The 18,803-nt window shown below is 60.7% G+C and overlaps 1 protein-coding gene across 2 annotated transcripts; it reads left to right on the forward strand.

Moving 5' to 3' along the window:
• Positions 1-111: 111 nt before the first annotated feature.
• On the forward strand, positions 112-13,312 carry PLAUR (plasminogen activator, urokinase receptor). Of its 2 annotated transcripts, none has more exons than XM_062176480.1 (7): positions 112-213; positions 1,380-1,490; positions 3,737-3,880; positions 10,510-10,662; positions 11,086-11,220; positions 11,620-11,766; positions 12,849-13,312. In XM_062176480.1, the coding sequence occupies exons 1-7, from the start codon at positions 147-149 to the stop codon at positions 13,100-13,102; spliced, it is 1,011 nt and encodes a 336-aa protein (XP_062032464.1). In that variant the 5' UTR covers positions 112-146; the 3' UTR covers positions 13,103-13,312. The 2 variants fall into 2 exon arrangements, with proteins under 2 accessions (XP_062032464.1, XP_062032465.1); XM_062176481.1 differs by lacking the exon at positions 12,849-13,312 and adding an exon at positions 12,060-12,730.
• Positions 13,313-18,803: the final 5,491 nt, after the last annotated feature.

Below are 18,803 nucleotides of genomic sequence, written 5' to 3' on the forward strand. Positions count from 1 at the left end.
CTCCGAGGCTGACCGGCCGTTTCGCAAACGCCGGGGAGGAGTCCACCCACCCCCCCGCCCCGGGGCCACAAAACTCGCCTTCCCGGGACCGGACGAGAGGAGAGGCGCAGGGAGGCGCGGACGGAGCCGCCCTCCGGACGCCGGACATGGGCCGCCCGCCGCCCGCGCTGCTGCTGCTGCTGCCGCTGCTGTGGCTGCACACCTGCCTTCCAGGTAGGGGCTGGGCCCCCGGACGCCCGTGCGGGATCGGGGCTGAGTGCGGGGCCGGGCCTCGGTCTGATGGGGGCTGGAGTTGGGGGAGGGGATCCCACCCCTGCGCCCCCCGACCGAAGGCTCCGCGGCCGAGCGCCGGGCCCGGGACGGTGGCTGGGGACCGCGGGGTCGGGGGCAGCTGCTCCAGGCCCTCCTCGAACGGGCTGGGCTACACCCCGCTTCCCCGGGCGCGGCGGGAGCCACACTGCCGCCCTGACGCCGGGACTCCAGGCGCCGGGGCTCGCCCCTCGCGGACCCTCCCCTCCCCCTGAGCCCCTCGCTCCGGTCGCCGTCTCCCCCGGAGAACGTGGGGCACTGAGTCAGGGCGGGGCGGGTGCGGGGTGCGGGGTGCGGCGGTGAGTAACCCGCCAGGCGGGAGCAGTCACCTCTCGGGGAGGGGCGGGACCTCTGGGGAGGCCTTGGGGGCGGGCCCGTGGCGGCTGGGAGGGGCTACGGGGCGGGGCTAAATCCTGGGGGCGGGGCTAGCGGGTGCGGCTGAGACCTGGGCTCGAACTGCGGAGAAAGGCAGGGGCGGGGAGAGAATGTCGGGGCGGAGCTAGAAGCTCGCGGGGAGCTGGGGGCGGGGCTAGGACCTGCGGTGAACCAAGGGGCGGGTCTAGAAGCGAGGAGCCGTGCAGGGGCGGGGCGTTAATATCGGGGCGGAGCTGGGGGCGGGGAGAGCGCCTCGCGGGGGATCGATTGGTTGGGATTAGACTCGGGCAGGCTGGTGGGCGGGGTTAGAACTTCGGTACGGACAGGTGGGCGGGGAGCCCGGGGGGTGTGCGGGCGCGAGAGGGGCCCCCAGGGTCGCCCTGGGGCTCGGGGAGGATCCCTGGACGGGGGTGAGGGGACCCACAGGGACCGGCATGGAAAGTCCCGACGGACACAGGCGTGCGGGCGGGACTTCCCAGGCGCGGACAAGTTTGCGGGGAGCGGAGAGGGAACGCAAAACCCGGCTAGGCTGGAGCCCAGCGCTGGGACCACGCGGGCAGAACCGGGAGCGCAGAGCCAAGCGAGCGCCCGAGGCCTGCGCACCGGGTCTTGGCGTCGAGGCGTGAGGGGCGAGGGGGGCCCGTGGAGCGGAGCTGCGATGACCCCTCCTCTCCCGTCCCCTCCTCTCTCCGCAGCCTCCCAGGGCCTGCGGTGCGTGAGGTGCGAGCGCACCGGGGCCTGCAGCGAGGAGGAGTGCATGCCGGGCCGGGCTCTCTGCCGGACCACGGCACTGCGCGTGTGGGAAGGTGAGTTCCACGACCCCGGCCCACGGGGGCGCCCGTCTCCGAGACCGCTTCCACATCCAGCGAGCTGGGGCTGGGGCTGGGGGGGCGCTGCAGACCCCCATGCCCGGCGTCCACAGCGATTTGACCCAGGTGAAGGCCAGCTCCTAGCGATTTTGGCCACGCGTGCACAAGGGACACGAGTGTAAGACTGCTCTGAGCAAATGTGTTTGTGACATGGAGATGGGAAACAGCCGGGAGTCAGCCACGGCGCCGCGGCGTAATCACGTAGGGATGGTAGGCGGTGAGATAGGAGATGGTTTTCCGTTATTGGTTCATCTGAGAGGCAGAGAGCTTCCCTCCGCTGGGTCACTCCCTAAATACCAGCAACGGCTGGAGCCGCGCCGGGACTGAGCCAGGGCAGACGCTAGGAGCCAGGAACTCAGCCAGGCCTCCCATGTCGGTGGCAGGGGCCTAAGTAACTGAGCCATGGCCACTGCCGCCCAGGGTCTGCATGGACAGGAATCTGGAGTCGGGAGCCAGGGCCGGGTGGTTTTTCGCTTTTTTTTTTTTTTAGATGTATTTGTCTTATTTTTAAAGATGTGTCTCTTAATTTGAAAGGTAGAGTTACAGAGAGGCAGAGTCAGAGAGAGAGAGGTCTTCCATCTGCTGGTTCACTCCCCAGTTGGCCACAACGGCCGGAGCTGTGCCTATCCAAAGCCAGGAGCCAGGACCTTCTTCCAGGTCCCCTACACAGGTGCAGGGGCCCAAGGAGATGGCCCAACTGCTTTCCCAGGCCACAGCAGAGAGCTGGATGGGAAGTGGAGCGGCCGGGACTTGAACCAGCGCCCACATGGGATGCCGGCACTGCAGGCAGCGGCTTTGCCGCTACCACAGGGCCAGGTGTTGAGCCCAGAGATTCTAACATGGGATGCAGGCACCTTCCCTGCTGGCTGGGCCCTGTCTCTGTGCAGCAGTTCATGGAAAGAACTAGCGCTGGAGGTGTCAGTGTGGACGCAGCTCAGAAACACAACACCGGGGGGGGGGAGCAGTGGGCTGCACAGCACGGCCCTCCCCTGTTGGGAGCAACAGTCGCTGTTGCCACGGGCACACTGTGTGAGAATCACCTCCACCACTGGTTGCCTCTGGACAGGGCATGAGGAGAGTGGGCTTTGGGAGGTGTGAATGAGTTTTAACTCTTTTAAATTCCAGTTTCAAAAAAAAAAAAAGCAAGACAAATATGGCAAAAAGCTGTTATTTTACAAAGTTGGGTGATTCTATCATTCTCATCCTGTACTTTTTTTTTTTTTAAGATTTTATTTCTTTCTTTTTTTTTTTTTTTTTTTTTTGACGGCCAGAGTGGACAGTGAGAGAGAGACAGAGAGAAAGGTCTTCCTTTTTGCTGTTGGTTCACCCTCCAATGGCCGCCGCGGTAGCGCACTGCGGCCAGCGCACTGCGCTGATCCGATGGCAGGAGCCAGGTGCTTCTCCTGGTCTCCCATGGGGTGCAGGACCCAAGGACTTGGGCCATCCTCCACTGCACTCCCGGGCCACAGCAGAGAGCTGGCCTGGAAGAGGGGCAACCGGGACAGGATCGGTGCCCCGACCGGGACTAGAACCCCGTGTGCCGGTGCCGCAAGGCTGAGGATTAGCCTAGTGAGCCGCGGCGCCGGCCAGATTTTATTTATTTCTTTGAGAGGTAGAGTTGCAGACAGAGAGGGAGAGACAGAGAGAGAGAGAGGTCTTCCATCCACCAGTTCACTCCCCAGATGGTCCCAACAGCTGGAGCTGGGCTGATCCGAAGCCAGGGGCCAGGAGCTTCTTCCAGGTCTCCCACCTGGGTGCAGGGGCCCAAGGACTTGGGCCATCTCCTACTGCTGTCCCAGGCCACAGCAGAGAGCTGGACAGGAAGTGGAGCAGCCGGGATGCTGACACAGCAGGTGATGGCTTCACACACTGTGCCATAGTGCTGGCGCTGGCATTTCCGTTTACAAGTTCCTATAAGAGGCAACTCCCTCCTGACATCACCCGCTGGGGTACGGAGCAGGGGTCGATGGATCATGGATCCAGAATGTTCCATGATGTGTCTTACTGAGGAAGAGCAGGCTCCTCTTGGGGTATGTCACTCTAGAAAAGGTAGAATTGGACTTGGATGACAGGAGAGACCTGGCAAAGACTGGCCCTGGGAGGGGGTGGCCCCAGAGACCCGGAGCGTCAGAGGCTGGGCGGGACCCGGCGGACCTGTGGCTAAGCGAGCGTCGTCTTCCCAGGAGGGGAGGAGCTGAAGGTGGTGGAGAGAGGCTGTGCCCACCCAGAGAAGACCAACAGGACCATGAGCTACCGAACCGGCCCGCAGATCATCACGCTCACGGAGACCGTGTGTGCGTCAGACCTGTGCAACAAGCCCACACCTGGTGAGTGGCAGCCCGGACCACCCCCGACCCCGGGCCAACGAGGAGCCTCTGGTAGCCCAGCTCAGCTTTCTCGTGGGGATAGGAGGTGGTCCCAGCCGTGATGCACGCACACACGAGGCTCCTAAGAGAAATCGAGGTGGAGAGGCTGCGATGGGCTGGGGAGGGCCCCTGGGGAGGGGGTCTTTGAAGAGGCTTCCATGAGGCCCAGTGTGGGCTTTAGAGTCTGCGCGGTTTGTGGAAAAGACTTAGAAAGGATCAGAGTCTCCGGAAATCCCACAGGAGACCTAGGGTAAGGGCGGCGGGAGGGGCCGGGTCGGACAGGAAGCCGGCTGAGGCCACCTGTCGCGTGACGTCAGCGAGCACAGCGCCGCGTCTGCCCTGGGCTGTCCTGATTCTGCCAGGCTTGCATCCATCCAAGCTGTCACCTGCGGGCCGGCCTGAGTCCGCCGCTCACTTTAAGGAAGTGACCCGACAGGATGCTGCCTTCCTGTCCCGGCCGACGAGCTGGGGAGAGCGCTAGCTCTTGGCTCTGTGTCAGGCATGGGAGCAGACAGATGACTACACGCATGCGTGAGACTGGTCCGTGCCAGAGCAGACCCCTGGGCCCCTGCTGGGCCTCACAGGGATGCGTGGAGGGTAGGGAGAAGGTGGGAGTGGGCGTGGGGAGGCAGCTGCCAATCCAGGCATCGAGTGACTCGCAGACCTGCAGCACCCTCCTCTCCAAGCCATCTTGGGGTCCTGCTGGCAACTGGAGTGGTCTCTCCTGCACGCAGAACTGTGGGCCTCCGCGAGCCCTGCCCCCATGGGGTTCACCGTCCTGAGTGTGCACGCGTGTGTGCCTGCGTGCATGTGTGTGTGTGTGTGTGTGGAAGGTGACAGATGCCTCTTCAGTGGCTGGCAGAGTACTCAGAGCTGTGACGGACGAGGCACAAGCAGGGGGTGGGGCTGGGATGGGGAGGTTGGGGCAGAAGGGTGGGGGCTGGGGTGAGGGAAGAGCAGGGGCTGTGGGGCCCCGGGGAGACACCTGACTCAGGGCAGGGAAGGAGGAAAAAGACGTGGACAGGGTCACATCTGTTCTCAGAGGAGCAGAAGCTACGCTGAACTTCATTTATTTCATTTGAGAGAGAGAGAGAGAGACTCTTCCATCCACTGTTTCACACCCCAAATGTCTGCAGTAGCTGGGGCTGGGCTAGGACGCAGCCCCTAATTCAGTCTGGTCTCCCACATAGTCCCTGCCCCAAGCACCTGAGCCATCACCAGGGTGCGCATCAGCAGGAAGCCGGGATGAGGGGAGCAGAGCTGGCACTGGAACCCAGGCCCTCGGGCGGGTGAGGGCGCCCCGAGCGGGGGTTTAACTGCCCTGCCAGAAGCTGGATGATGAGGGATCCCTCGGGTGGGACAGCTTGAGAACCAGTGGGGGGGGGGGCTCCCGCTGGAGCAGGAGGGAGCAGCTGGAGGAAGGGAGGTGTGGGGAGGGTGAGAGCAGCCAGTGCAGGGGCAGCGCGAGGCGAGAGCAGCCAGTGCAGGGGCAGCGCGGGGTGAGAGCAGCCAGTGCAGGGCAGTGCGTGCTCCGCGGGGCCCTGTGGGCAGTGGGAAGGAAGCTTTTGAGCAGGGAAAATCATGCTCACAATATTTTTAAAGATGTATTTATGTGTTTGAAAGGCAGAGTTAAGAGAGGGAAGGACAAAGGGAGAAAGAGATCTTCCACCTCTTGGTTCACGTCCCAAATGATTGCAACAGCCAGGGATGGACCAGGCCAAAGCCAAGAGCCAGGGACTCCATCTGTGTCTCCCACGTGAGTGGCAGGGGCCCAGGGACCTGAGGTTTTCCCAGGTGCATTGGCAGGGAGCTGGATTGGAGGCAGAGCAGCCAGGACTTGAACCAGCACTCACGTGGGATGCCCGCACTGCAGGCGGTGGCTTAAACTGGGATGCTTGCCCGTGGTCACAAAAAAAATGTTTTTAAATTGTTTTTAAAGATTTATTTGAAAGGTAGACCAACAGAAAGGCAGAGAGAGAGAGAGAGAGAGAGAGAGAGAGAGAGAGAGAGAGGTCGGTCTTCCATCTGCTGGTTCACTCCCCAGATGGCCACAATGGCTGGAGCTGTGTTGATCTGAAGCCAGGAGCCAGGAGCTTCTCCTGTGTCTCCCATGTAGGTGCAGGGCCCAAGCACTTGAGCTAACTTCCACTGCCTTCCCAGGCCACAGCAGAGAGCTGGATGGGAAGTGGAGCAGCCGGGACTCAAACCAGCATCCATATGGGATGCTGGCACTTCAGGCCAGGGTGTTAACCCACCGCACCACATTGCAGGCCCCAATCACAAACTATTAACACATCATTCTCACCCCAGAACATAAGACCAGAGGGGAGGAAGCATAGCAGAGGGGAAGCCAAGCTGCAGGTGGCGAGGTTGTCTGGATGCAGAAGAGAGCATGTGACCTAAGGGGTCAGGCCAGCAGAGGGAGGGAGGTGTGTGGGCGGGTGTAAGAGCTCTCTAGCAGTCAGGTGAGCAGGCCTGAGTGACAGGTGAGATGGCGGCGGCAGACGTGCAGTTGTAGTCACGGTGGAGGCACTTGTACCAGATCGATCCCTCTGCCGGGGACAGCTACAAACACCCGACAAAGCAGACAGTCCGTGGAAGCCCCTGGGTAGCGGCACATGGAGGGAGGAACTGGGGGTGTTTGGAGGAAGAGAGGCAGAGAGGCTGAGTGCCCGCCACAGCCCGCCTTGTCCCCGAGTGCTCTCCCCATTCCCCGCCGTGGAGGGGAAGCGGAGCCCACACACACGGAGTCGCTAGACTGAGAAGTCGGGAGCTGGAGCTGAGGGCGAGAAGTGACATCCTGGAATGGCAGGCAGGGGCCCCCAAAGCTGCCTGTGTGCCTCCTGTCGCTGGCAAGCTGTACACGTGCAGCGTGAGCCCGCAGGGAGGTCGGCAGACAGTACTGCCTGGGAAGTCACAGCGAGGCTCCCGGAAGCCAGCGCTGCCTGGGGAGTCACAGCGAGGCTCCCAGCAGACAGTACTGCCTGGGGAGTCACAGCGAGGCTCCCAGCAGACAGTACTGCCTGGGGAGTCACAGCGAGGCTCCCGGAGGCCAGCACTGCCTGGGGAGTCACAGCGAGGCTCCCGGAGGCCAGCACTGCCTGGGGAGTCACAGCGAGGCTCCCGGAGGCCAGCACTGCCTGGGGAGTCACAGCGAGGCTCCCGGAGGCCAGCACTGCCTGGGGAGTCACAGCGAGGCTCCCGGAGGCCAGCACTGCCTGGGGAGTCACAGCGAGGCTCCCGGAAGCCAGCACTGCCTGGGGAGTCACAGCGAGGCTCCCGGAAGCCAGTACTGCCTGGGGAGTCACAGCGAGGCTCCCGGAAGCCAGTACTGCCTGGGGAGTCACAGCGAGGCTCCCAGCAGACAGTGCTGCCTGGGGAGTCACAGCGAGGCTCCCGGAAGCCAGCACTGCGGGGGAGCTGGGCTGAGGCTGCCAGGAGGGCTGGGAACCCCTCAGGCCTCCTGAGGCCTCACTTGGGGTGAGGTGACACTGAAATGGCTTGGCCCCGCAAAACCCCACATCATGTCCTTGACAGGAAGAGCCCCCCACCCTCTTTGGAAGAAGATAGCATCACTTAGGCCCAGTACAAATTTGCTCTGTGATGTCTCGCATTGAATCAAAACTTACAAGGTACCCTTGGACCAGCTGACCAGGAACCAAAGGAAGCCCCAACAATAGAAACAGACTCTCAGAGATTCAGGTATTGGAGTTCTTCGACAGGGAACTTTAAACAGTTACCATCAATATATTAAAACAAAACAAAACATGGGGACTGGAGTCGGCACAGTGGGTAAGGCTGCTGCCTGAGATGCCGGCATCCCATTTGAGCGCTGGTTCGAGTCCCGGCTGTTCCACTTCTGATCCAGCTCCCTGCTAATGCATTTGGGAGGCAGCAGAATATGGACCAAGTGCTTGGGCCCCTGCCGCACATGTGGGAGACCTGGATGGAGTTCCAGGCTCCTGGCTTTGGCCTGGCCCAGCCCCGGGCACTGTGGCCATTTGGGGAGTGAACAGTAGATGGGAGATCTCTCCTATGTCTCTCTGTAAATCTGCCTTTCAGATAAATAACCAAATCTTTACAAATATGTACGTATTCAACAATAGAGGGAATGATAAGTTTTGTCATCTGGAATTCATTCTTCAAGAGTCAAATAGGAAATGGAGAACAAAACTGAAGACTCCGTAGGTGTGCTCAGAAGGGCTTAGAAGCAGCAGAGCAAAACGACTGAACAGTGGAGGGGGAGTCTGACCTGCCAGCTAAGACGCTGGTCGAGACGCCCGCATCCCGTACTGCGGGGCTTGGGTCTGATGCCCGCCTCTGGCTCCTGACTCCACGCCCTACTCATGGAGACCCCGGGAGGTGGCCATGATGGCTCAAGCGGTTTGGGAGACCTCGAAGGGATTTCTGGTTCCCGGCTTTAGCCTCTGTCGAGCCCCAGCCGCCATGGGCATTTGGGGAGTGAACAGGTAGATGGGAGTGCGCATATCTCTCTCTCTCTCTCTCTCTCTCTCTCAGTAAATAACTTTTCAGAAGACTGATAACTCCAGGACAGGACAGACGTCTCCAGGCTGATGTGTGCCTGTGAGGATGAAGGGATAGTTCTGGTTTCTGCCCTGAGGGTCTGGGACGGAGCCCCCAGAACTCAGGAGGGGGGGAGGGTTCAGCTGCGGGCAGGTGGGGACTCGGGTGTTTGAGGTGCAGCCAGGAGCATCCTTTGTGTGCTGTGTGCAGGTCTGGAGCTCCGAGAAGAGTTGGCAGTGAAAGGGAAGCTAGCTCGGGAGATGGCTTCCCCGTGGGAAACAGTCCACACCCTGAGACGCCCAGGGGCTACGACCCCGGGGACCCCTGTGCCCGGAAGTCCCAGAGACCCTGACGGCAACTCTCGCCACAGCTGTTTGGGCAGTGACGAGGCTGGGTTTCCCTCTGGTGGACGCTCGCGTGAGGAGGCCCGGGCTGTGGGCCTGGCGCTGTTCTTGGAAGGAGATGATCTGGCTGGGCTGTGGGTGATTCACCTAATTGCACTTGCCTGGCAGCCAAGTGCCCGGGCCGAGGCAGCCCTGTGCTTCCTAAGACTTGGCCCGGACTCAGGCCGGATATCTGGGGTCAGGAAGGGGAGGGTGAGCGCCAAGGCCTGGGCCCAGGAACGGCCCTGGTGTGTCCAAGGAACAGGCACCCATCCAGTTGGCCTGCACCAGAAGGGCCACGAGAAACTTAACGTGGCTCAGTCAAGTGAGGCTCTGCCCCCGGGCACAGCCAGTGTACAACGGGACTTCAGAAAGTTCGTAGAAAATGCGCAGTATGAAAAAATTGCAGATGGAGTGCAAAAAAAGATTTATGTATTTGAAAGGCAGAGTGGCAGAGAGAGAGAGAGCAGTCTTCCAGCCACTGGTTCACTCCCCAACTGGCCACAGTGGATGGGGCTGGGCCATGCCGAAGGCAGGAGCCTGGTACTCCATCCGGGTCTCCCATGTGCGTGGCAGGGGCCCAGGCACTTGGACCGCCCTCCGCTGCTCTCCCAGGCCATAGCAGGGAGTTAGAGTGGAAGGGGAGCAGCCGGGACTCGAACCAGTGCTCCGAGATGGAATGCAGGCATCAGAGGCGGGGTTTGACCCACTGTGCCACGATGCCAGCCCCCATAATCGATTGCCGACTGCCCCAAAACAGAAGGCGAAGCCAAGCATGCAGGAGTTGGCGAAGTTTCTAAATGTCGAGGGTCCCAGGGCAGCTCAGCTGGGTTCCTGTGGCTCAGGCTCTGTCACCGGAGCGCCGTGAGGCCGTGAGGCAGGGCTGCTCACATGGCTTTGGCCGGGACCTCCCTCCCCTGCCGTAGGGACCTCTCCATGGTGCTGGCGGAGCGTCCACCCCCCGAGGCAGCCGAGCCGGCCAGGCACAAGGCACAGGGTCTGCTTTTCCCTATCCTATTGGTCAGACACACATACGAGGGGAGAGGGGGGCACAGAGCTCTCATCAGCTGGTTCACCCCCCAGATGCCCCAACAGTCAGAGCTGGGCCAGGCCAAAGCCAGGAGCTGGGAACCGGAAGTGCGCTCCTGGTCTCCCGTGTCGGGGGCAGGGACTCAACCACTTGAGTCATTGCCGGCTGCCTCCGAGGGTGGGTGGGTGAGCAGGAAGCCGGATGGGGGCACAGCCGAGACGTGCGCCCAGGCTCTGGTCCGGCGTGGACACCCCAAGCCACACCTCAGCCGCGGTGCCAAACACCCACTCCAAGGCCTGCACGAGGGCATGAGTTCCGGGACACAGGATCTTTGGGGGCCACCCGGGTGGAGGGGAGATTGCAGATGATACTTGAAGCCTGAGGCGGGTCGGGAGAGGAGGGAGCCAGGAAGGGCGTCCCAGGCCGAGGCTACAGCAGACACCAAGCCGGGGAGCCCGTGGGGCGTGGGAGGCCTGCGCGGTGTCGAGGCTGGGGGCCCAGAGGGGCTGCCGAGGAAGACAGGGATTCCAGAAGCACTCAGGAGGCAGCGCGGACAGCGCCGAGGGCAGGATGAGGGGAGCAGCAGCCTGGGGGGAGCTGGGGCCCCAGGACGCCCCCGTGCAGCCACAGCCGCCTGCCTCTCTTCCAAACAGGCCAGGCTCCCTCCTTCCCCCGAGGCCGCTACCTGGAATGTGCTTCCTGTGCCTCCTCGGACATGAGCTGTGAGAGGAGCCGGGAGCAGAGCCTGCAGTGCCGGAACCCTGGAGACCAGTGTCTGGAGGTGGTGAGCCACCGAAGCCAGGAAGGTGAGCCCCCACCTGCCGGGAACCCCTCCTGTCCGCCTGCACTGGCCCGTGAGCCCCAGGTCACAGGCGGGAAGTCCAGGGATCGGAAGCCCAGGGCCACGAGGACAGCCCCAGAGTCGGCGGGGACCAGATGCCTTCCATTTCTTACGTGTCACCTCCATTCTCAAGACTGCCTTGTAGTCCAAGGTGGCTGCCAGAGCCCCAGACCTCGTGGTCAAATCCCAGAAGAAGGAAGGGTGTGCGGGTTCCCCTCTGCAAGGCCCAGTCAGCAGGTCCACTCCTATCACATGACCAGAACTGCATCCCACGGCGGGAGAGGCCGGGGAAACGTAGTCTTTTGGCTTCCCGGAATAAATCCTGTGGTGCAGAGACGGGCAGAATGGGGGCCCTCATCCACAGTGACCTCTGCCCTCTGCCCCCCAGGGAGCCTGCGGGATGAACACCACTCCCGCGGCTGTGGCCACCTGCCTGGCTGCCCGGGGCCCACGGGCTTCCACAACAACCACACCTTCCACTTCCTGCTGTGCTGTAACACCTCCAACTGCAACAAGGGCCCAGGTAGGGGGGGCGCAGGGGAGCCTGGGGCGGGCAGGGAGGTGCCCGGCGGAGCGAGCCCCCATCTGCCCCCCTCACGTCTCCAAGCCAAGCCGTCCCGCCCGTGGCTTTGAAATCCACGCCCACCCATGACACCCGTGGATTCACGAACTTGTTGAAAGCCCCTTCCAGGCATGGCTTCCTTTTCAACCAAAACCTAGACAGGTTTTTTAAGAGGCAGAGCTCATGGCCTCTGGCTTCCTCCCCGAAGGCTGGCAGCGGCGGGCCGGGCAGGGGTGGGGGTCAGATAAGGGGCTCCCGCTCTGCTCGCCCCGGGGACGCCCCCAGGGCCGGGCCTCGCCCCCGACGGCCCCGCGCGCTGACCGCTGACCCCCGCGGCCCGCGCCCCTGTCTTCTCCCCAGTGCTGGAGCTGCACAACCTGCCGCCCAACGGCCTCCAGTGCCACAGCTGTGAGGGCAACAGCACCCACGGGTGCTCCTCGGATGAGACGACCCTCACCGACTGCCGGGGGCCCATGAACCGGTGCCTGGAGGCCACCGGCACCGACGGTGAGGCTCTGCGGGGCGCGGGCCGGGGACGCTTAACTAGGGGCAGCGTGAGAGGCGGGCCTTCCTGTGGGAAAGGCGGGACTTCCTTCGGGAGGGCACCAATAGTAGCCAGGCGCTGGACGTTCTGCCGTGGGCTTCCGTGGGGCGGGACTTCCTGTGGGCACACGCTTTCACCCAGGGACGTCTGGGAAGGTCCCTGTAGTCCAGAGGTTCTCAAGTTTTCGGTCCTTTTTGTTTTACCCTTGAGATAGACTCATTCATTCACTCGCTCATTCATTCATTCATTCATTTAGCAGAGTTGAAGGGAGCGGGGGAGAGACAGAGAGCTTCCATCCACTGCTTTGTTCCCCCAATGGCTGCCGACAGCCCGGGCTGATCCAGACCGAAGCCGGCAGCCAGGCGCTCCGTCCAGGCCTCCCACGTGGGTGCAGGGGCCCAAGCGCTTGGCCCAACCTCTGCGGCTTCCTCAGGCCCTTTAGTAGGGGCTCGGATCGGAAGTAGAGCAGCCGGGACTTGAACCAGCGCCCATAGGGAGGTGCCCGCGGGGCAGGTGGTGCCGGCCTGCCGAGCCACAGCGCCGGCCCCCTCTCTGGTCTTAACATTCTCTCAGGCGCCTAAAAAAAAAAAAAAAAAAAATCACTGTTTGTGTGAGTGGCATCCATACCTATATACGGCGCTGGAATTAGAACTGAGAAAAACTCTAACGGCTTATTTATTCCTTCTGCAGTAACAGTTATAGCTATAGCTGTAAGAAAAGTCACATATTTCTCCCATGAAAAACGCCTGTATTTCCCCCAAACAACAACACAAAGCGCGGCGAGAAGCCTGGCATTGTCTGCGCCGCACATGGCCCGAGTGTCTGGCTAAGAGAAGACAGCTGGGGCCCTGCATATGCTCAGCCTTCAGGCTGCGTCCTGGGGTTTCTGGAACACTCCGCGGAGGACGGGGAGGCCAGGCCAGGGCTCAGCATCGCGTCCGGACCCCTGGCTTCGCGCTGCCCAGGGGTCTCCGGGCCCCCCGGCGGCGCCTGCACCTGCTGGAGCACAGGGCCGGGAGGCTCACGCGGGCTTCTGTCTCCTCAGGGCTGGGGAACCCGAGCTACACGGTCCGCGGCTGCGCCACCGCGTCCTGGTGCCAAAGCCTGCACGTGGCCGAGGCGTACAGCCTGACCCACCTCAACGTCACCTGCTGTGCGGGCCCCGGCTGCAACGGCCCGGCCTCGGACGCCGAGCACCGCAGGGCAGGCGCCCCCCGGCCCGGCCCGGCCCCGCTCGGCCTCCTCCTCACCGCGCTGGCCACCTCCAGACTGTGGGGGGTCACCCTCCTCTGGACCTGAGCCCCCCCAGCTCCCACCCCGGGCTGGATCCGGGGGGACCCCTCTCGTCCGTCCCTGGACCCGCGTCTCCCCAGCTGCAGAGCCACGGGCGGGGACCCCTGGCTGTGATGAGTATTGTTGTCGCTAGTGCTGTTTTTATTCATTAATATTCACATTATTTATTTTATACTTAAATAAAGATTTTTGTACCGTACCCACCCTTCTCTGTCGCACCTGCTGGGAGGAGGACGGGGCGAGGGTCCTGGACTCATTGGATGACCCAGGCACTCGGGCACCCCCTGTGGACGTGCACCTGCTGTGTCGCCTCTCCCTGCGTGCTCTGGGAAGGGAGGCAGACCGAAGAGAAGCCGCCACCGGACCCCTTGGTGCACCCCGGAGCAGACTTGAGATCAGGACTGTGTTGTCCCGGGCGCTCTGGGGCAGGGGACAAAGGTGAGCTGTGGTCCCCCGGATGCCATGGAGCTGATGGGGAGAGACTGGCCTTCCCACTGTAGCTGCACTCTTGGGGCAGGGTACTGGAGAGTGTGGGTCCTCACTGTCCGCCGAGGCTGCCCATCCCCCAGGGGCTTCGTGGCTCATGAAGACGACAGGGCACCTTCCCCTGGGGTCTGGGGACAGGAGAGGGATGGTCGGGTGTTCAAGGCTTCCTCCAGGCACAAATGCCACCACCTGTCCTTGTGGCGACTCCTTGGGGCAGGGTCCGGCTCTCCGCCCCCTGAATCCAGGGACGATGATCGGAAGCTGGCGGCCATCGCCGTTTGCGGGCTCTGGAACCAGGCTTTGGGAGATGGCCATCTTTCCCTTCACTTTGGAACACACGCTCTGGGGAAGTCCTACCGCTCCGGGGCGGCCATGCTGTGAGGAAGCCCAAGCACTGAGCGTAGGGTCCACAGACAGGGAGCCTGGGCGTTCCGGCCAGCTCAGCCCAGGCACCCTGGGGGCCTACACCCAACACAGCTGGGTTCATGTCCCCGGACTGCTGTAAGAACTTCCTGCAAACCGACACACCAGGTGGCTTCAAGCCGCAGGAGCCTCATCCTCTCACCGTTCTAGATGCTAGGAGCCAGAAATGAAGGGGCCGAAAAAGCCCATATCCCTCGAGTCTCCGCAGGGAGAAATCCTTCCTCGCCTCCGTCCCTGGCTCACGGGACCGTCTCAGTGAGTGTGGGTGCCTTGAAACCAATCAATCTCTCTCGATTGCTCCTTACAAGAATAACAGTCGTTGGATTTAGGCCGCACCCTAATCCAATCTGGGACAATTTATTCATTAACTGCAGGAGCCTGGAACTCCATCAAGGCGCATCAGCAGGGAGTGGAACAGCCGGGACTTGAACCAGCGCTCATACAGGATGCTGGCCCCTCATTAACTAATTGAATCACACACGCAAAGACTGTTCCAAATAAGATCGCATTCGTAGATCCTGGGTGGGTGGGGGGAGCGAGGGGATCATGATGGCGGACACAATTCGACCCACAATATCCACCAAAAGCCGGAGCCCAGGCTTCCCCTGTGTGGCCCCCGGTGAACCCACCCCTGCATCTCCAGCTGCTCGAGCCAAGCCCTGGGGTCCCAGAGCCAGTGCGGCTCAAATGCCTGACGCCAGGACCACGGGATGGTTGTGGTTCTCCACCATCACGTTTGTGGGCTGTCTCCTCGTGCAGGACTGGTTAGCTGGAACTAACTGCCAGGCTTGCCAGGCTGCTTGGTGTTAGCTTATTCCCCATTACGAGTGCCATGGAGAGCAAGACCTTTGGCTTGCTCACCTCCGTAGGCCTGGCCCATGGCAGGGGATGAAGAAAGAAGGGGGTGGGGGCTGCCTCTCCCATGATGCCCTACAACAGAAACTGGCCGGGACGACACTCAAGGCCTTCACGGAAAACGCATGTCATGAAAAAGTTACACAAGGATTGTATTACATGCACCAAAATAAAGTTATCTTCTAATCTCATTTTTCCCATGAAGTGTTTGAAATACCCTTGTATCTCCCGTGATGTCCTACAGCAGGGATGGGGCAGGACAACACCATCCGAGATACTCCACAGTCAGAACTGAGGTTAATGTCACCTTTCCCATAACTCCCTACGGCATACTGCAGCCAGGGACACATCTCCCACGATCCCCTACGGCAGGAAGTGAAGCTAGAACTGAATTTCCCATGAGGCCCTGTGGCAGAGCCTGGGGCTAGGGTTGCATCTCCCATGATGCCTTCCAGTGGGGATCAGGAGACACAGAACCGTGTCCCATGAGCCACCCGGCAGATACTGAGGCTAAGGGCAAATTTCTCATCACGTCCTGAGCCATAGCTGGTGATCAGGACCTAATAGCTCCCAGGTTTTTTGCTCAGGGATCTTTAGTTGCAAGAACAGTTAAGTTCCTGCTGACTTAAGCAAAAACAGTGTTATTGGAAGTTCAGAATCCAAGCAAGAGCTAGGTCTCTGGGCCCCACCAGGGACAGGAAATAAAATTGAAAGGCTGAGCTGTGTGAAAAATCAATTGTCTCCCTCTTGCAGAATCTCAATCACTGTCTCTCTCCATCTCGCGCTTTCTGACTCTGTGTGTGTGGGTTTGTTCCCTCCCGGTCTTTTGCTTGGTTTCCCTGTTTCTCAGACTTCTACTTCACATGTAGCAACCGAATGCGCCCTTGGAGATGGTGAGTACCATCTCCGTTTCTTTGCTGCGCTCACAAAATCCCAGCGTTCTAGGTACTTTATAAAGCAAAGAGATCCGGGGATTCAAAGGCAGGACCCCGCACCTGCGGGGCTCCGGTGTGGGCCTCCCAGCAGTTGGCACTGCAATAATGGGAGTGCGTGCAGAGGAGGCTACGCTGTGAGACAGGAAGCAGGAGACTGGGGAGAGCCAAGGTCATTCTGTTTATCTTTTTATTACTTATTTATTTACTGTAAAAAAAATTTACTTATGTATTTGAAAGACCTGGAGATACACCCAGAGAGAAGGAGAGATAGAGGGAGGTCTTCCATCTGCTGGTTCACTCCCCTGAATGGTCACAATGGTCACAATGGCCAGGGTTGGGCCAGGCTAAAGCCAGGGGCCAGGAATTTCTTCCAGGTCTCCCATACGGGTGCAGGGGCCCAAGGACTTGGGCCATCTTCTGCTGCTTCCCCAGGCCACAGCAGAGAGCTGGGTCAGAAGTGAAGCAGCTGGGACTCGAACCAGCTTCCACATGGAATGCTGGCATTGTAGACAGTGGCTTAACCTTTTACACCACAGCACCAGCCCCTTTCTTATTTTCTAAAAAAAAAAATTATTTTATTAGAGAGAGAGAGAGAGAGAGAGAGAGAGAGGTATCTTTCATCTGCTGGTTCACTCCCCAAATGGCAGCAACAGCCAGGGCTGGGCCAGGCTAAAGCCAGAAGCCTGGAGCTCCCTCTGGCTCTCCCACATGCGTAGCAGGGCCCCAAGCACTTGGGCCATCTTCCACTGCCTTCCCAGGCACATTAGCAGGGAGCTGGATCAGAAGTGGAGCAGTTGGGACTTAAATCGGCTTCCACATGCAACACTGGCTTCTCAAGCCGTGGGTTAACACACTGCACCACCACACCAGCTCCAGTCCCTTCTTCAATAAACAACCCCCCCCCCCTTTTTTTGGCTGGAGCTTCCTCCTGTGAGACCCCACCCACTCCTTGAGTCCAGCATTAATCATTCCACGAGGGCAGAGCCCACATGACCTAAATAATTCTGTAAAAGCTTGCACCACTTGAACACTGCCACACTAGAGACCAAGCTTCCGGCCTCTGCGGGACAAACCATATCCAAAGCGCCACAAGTATCAAAAGCCACTGGAGTCCCAGGTCTAGGATTCTAGCTGGGCGATTCGGACCAGGTCCAGCTTGGGTCACAGCGCTGTCCACAGCCCTCCCTAGTCAAGGCTACCACAACGGGGGCACTTGCCAAAGGCGGTGGGAGAGGGAATGAAAAGATGAGTTTAGGGGCCAGCTCTGTGGCACAGCGGGTTAAGCTGCTGCCTGGGACACCAGTGTCTCATCTGAGCACTGGTTCAAGTCCCGGCTGCTCCACTTCCGATCCAGCTCCCCGCTCATGCACCTGGGAAAGCAGCGGAAGATGGCCCAAGTGCTCGGGCCCCTGCGTCCACCTGGGATACCCAGATGGAGTTCCTAGCTCCTCGCTTTAGTCTGGCCCAGGCCCGGCTGTTGTGGCCAGTTGAGGGAGTGAAACAGCAGATACAAGATCTGTCTCTCCCTCTCCCGTGTGTAACTCTGCCTTTCAAATAAACAAAGCTTTTTAAAGAAGAATATTTATTTTGGTGCAAAAATATGCGAAATGCAGACATACACATGAGAGGTCTTTAAAGGGGTCAGAGCAATGCAGATTATGGAAAAAAAAAAAGCACAGATCTCAGAATTGTTGAAAACAAAATCACTTTGCAAGAGTCATTCCCTGTTGTCCCTCATACAGCTGGTCGGGTCACAGGCAAGCACCCACGCTGGCGAGTCGTCTCAGCACGCTGCCCGCTCAGCCAGGGAAACAGCCTGCGTATCAAACACCGACCACAAGCCCGGGGGAGGAGCTGGAGAGGAGAGCTGGCCCTTGCCACGGGGTCACTCCGCAAGCCGGGCTGCCCCCGTGGCCTCTGCGTGAATCTTGGGCCACGCCATGCCCAGGGCTGCTCCAAACAGGCCACCCAGCCGCCACCGGGGTGGCAAGAACCCAAGTACTCGGGCGTCACCTGCTGCCTCCCAGGTGAGTTAGAAGGAAGCCGGATTGGAAGCAGAGTAGCTGGGACTCCATCCCAGGTGCTCCAAGCAAAGAGCCCACCCCATCCCAATGCTCACCCCAAAACCGTTCTCTTCCTCTTAAGCCGGTTGAGTTGGGTTTGCTGTCACTCACCCTAAACTCCCAATGGACAGAGTTTAGGGGCCTGGGGGGTAAGAGGAGGGACAGGACCTCCACTGTCACGGCGCCCTCCGATGGAAGAAATCGTGGAGCCCAAAGATGCTGGGTGAGGACCACACCGACATCTCCCAGGGTGGCCCACGGCGGGGGCAGGAGACGCCGGCTGCAGCCCTGAGCGGGGACGCTCACTGGTTCTTGCAAGAAAACCCAACTGCAAAGGACTCGCTGACCCAGTCCTCAACGCCTCGCTCCTGTGCAGCCCGGGCCACACATCGGTGACCCTGGGCGGAGGGTGGCAGGGGACTGGGGCTGACCCTCTCTCTCCCCAGCCAACAGAGGCTGGTAAGCTGAGAACCGAAAAGCAAAGAAGCCATTCAGAACTGTGGTCCTGGGGACCCAGGGGCTGATGGCAGCTTTAGGTGCTGCATGAAAATGGTGTTGGGAGCCGAAGCGCCTTGCTGGGCCCGGATGTAGAATTTCTTCGGTGGAGAGAAAGAGTAAGGATGTTCCTAAGTGGTGTATCCGGGCCCACTGTACCTGCGTGGCCAGGGGACCTCCTGCTTCCCGTAGTTTCTCAGTCTTGCTGGGTCCTGCAGGTGACAAGGGGCACCCAGGCCCACAGGAGAGGATTCGGGGGGTGGGGGGAACACTCCCAGGAGGGAGAAGCCACCCAGGCCTGCAGGGGTGAGCCAGCGTCGGTGATGGGCAGTGAGACACGAAGCGACAGGCAGGGCCACAGAGAGGCAGGCTGGGGCAGAGAGCCGGGACGCCCCTCCCCGGGAGGGAGACGCAAGCGAGGGCTTTCCGGGCCGGGCCGGGACCAGAGGG

This window comes from Lepus europaeus, chromosome 19, assembly GCF_033115175.1.
Source record: "Lepus europaeus isolate LE1 chromosome 19, mLepTim1.pri, whole genome shotgun sequence".
Classification (NCBI taxonomy): Eukaryota; Metazoa; Chordata; class Mammalia; order Lagomorpha; family Leporidae; genus Lepus; species Lepus europaeus.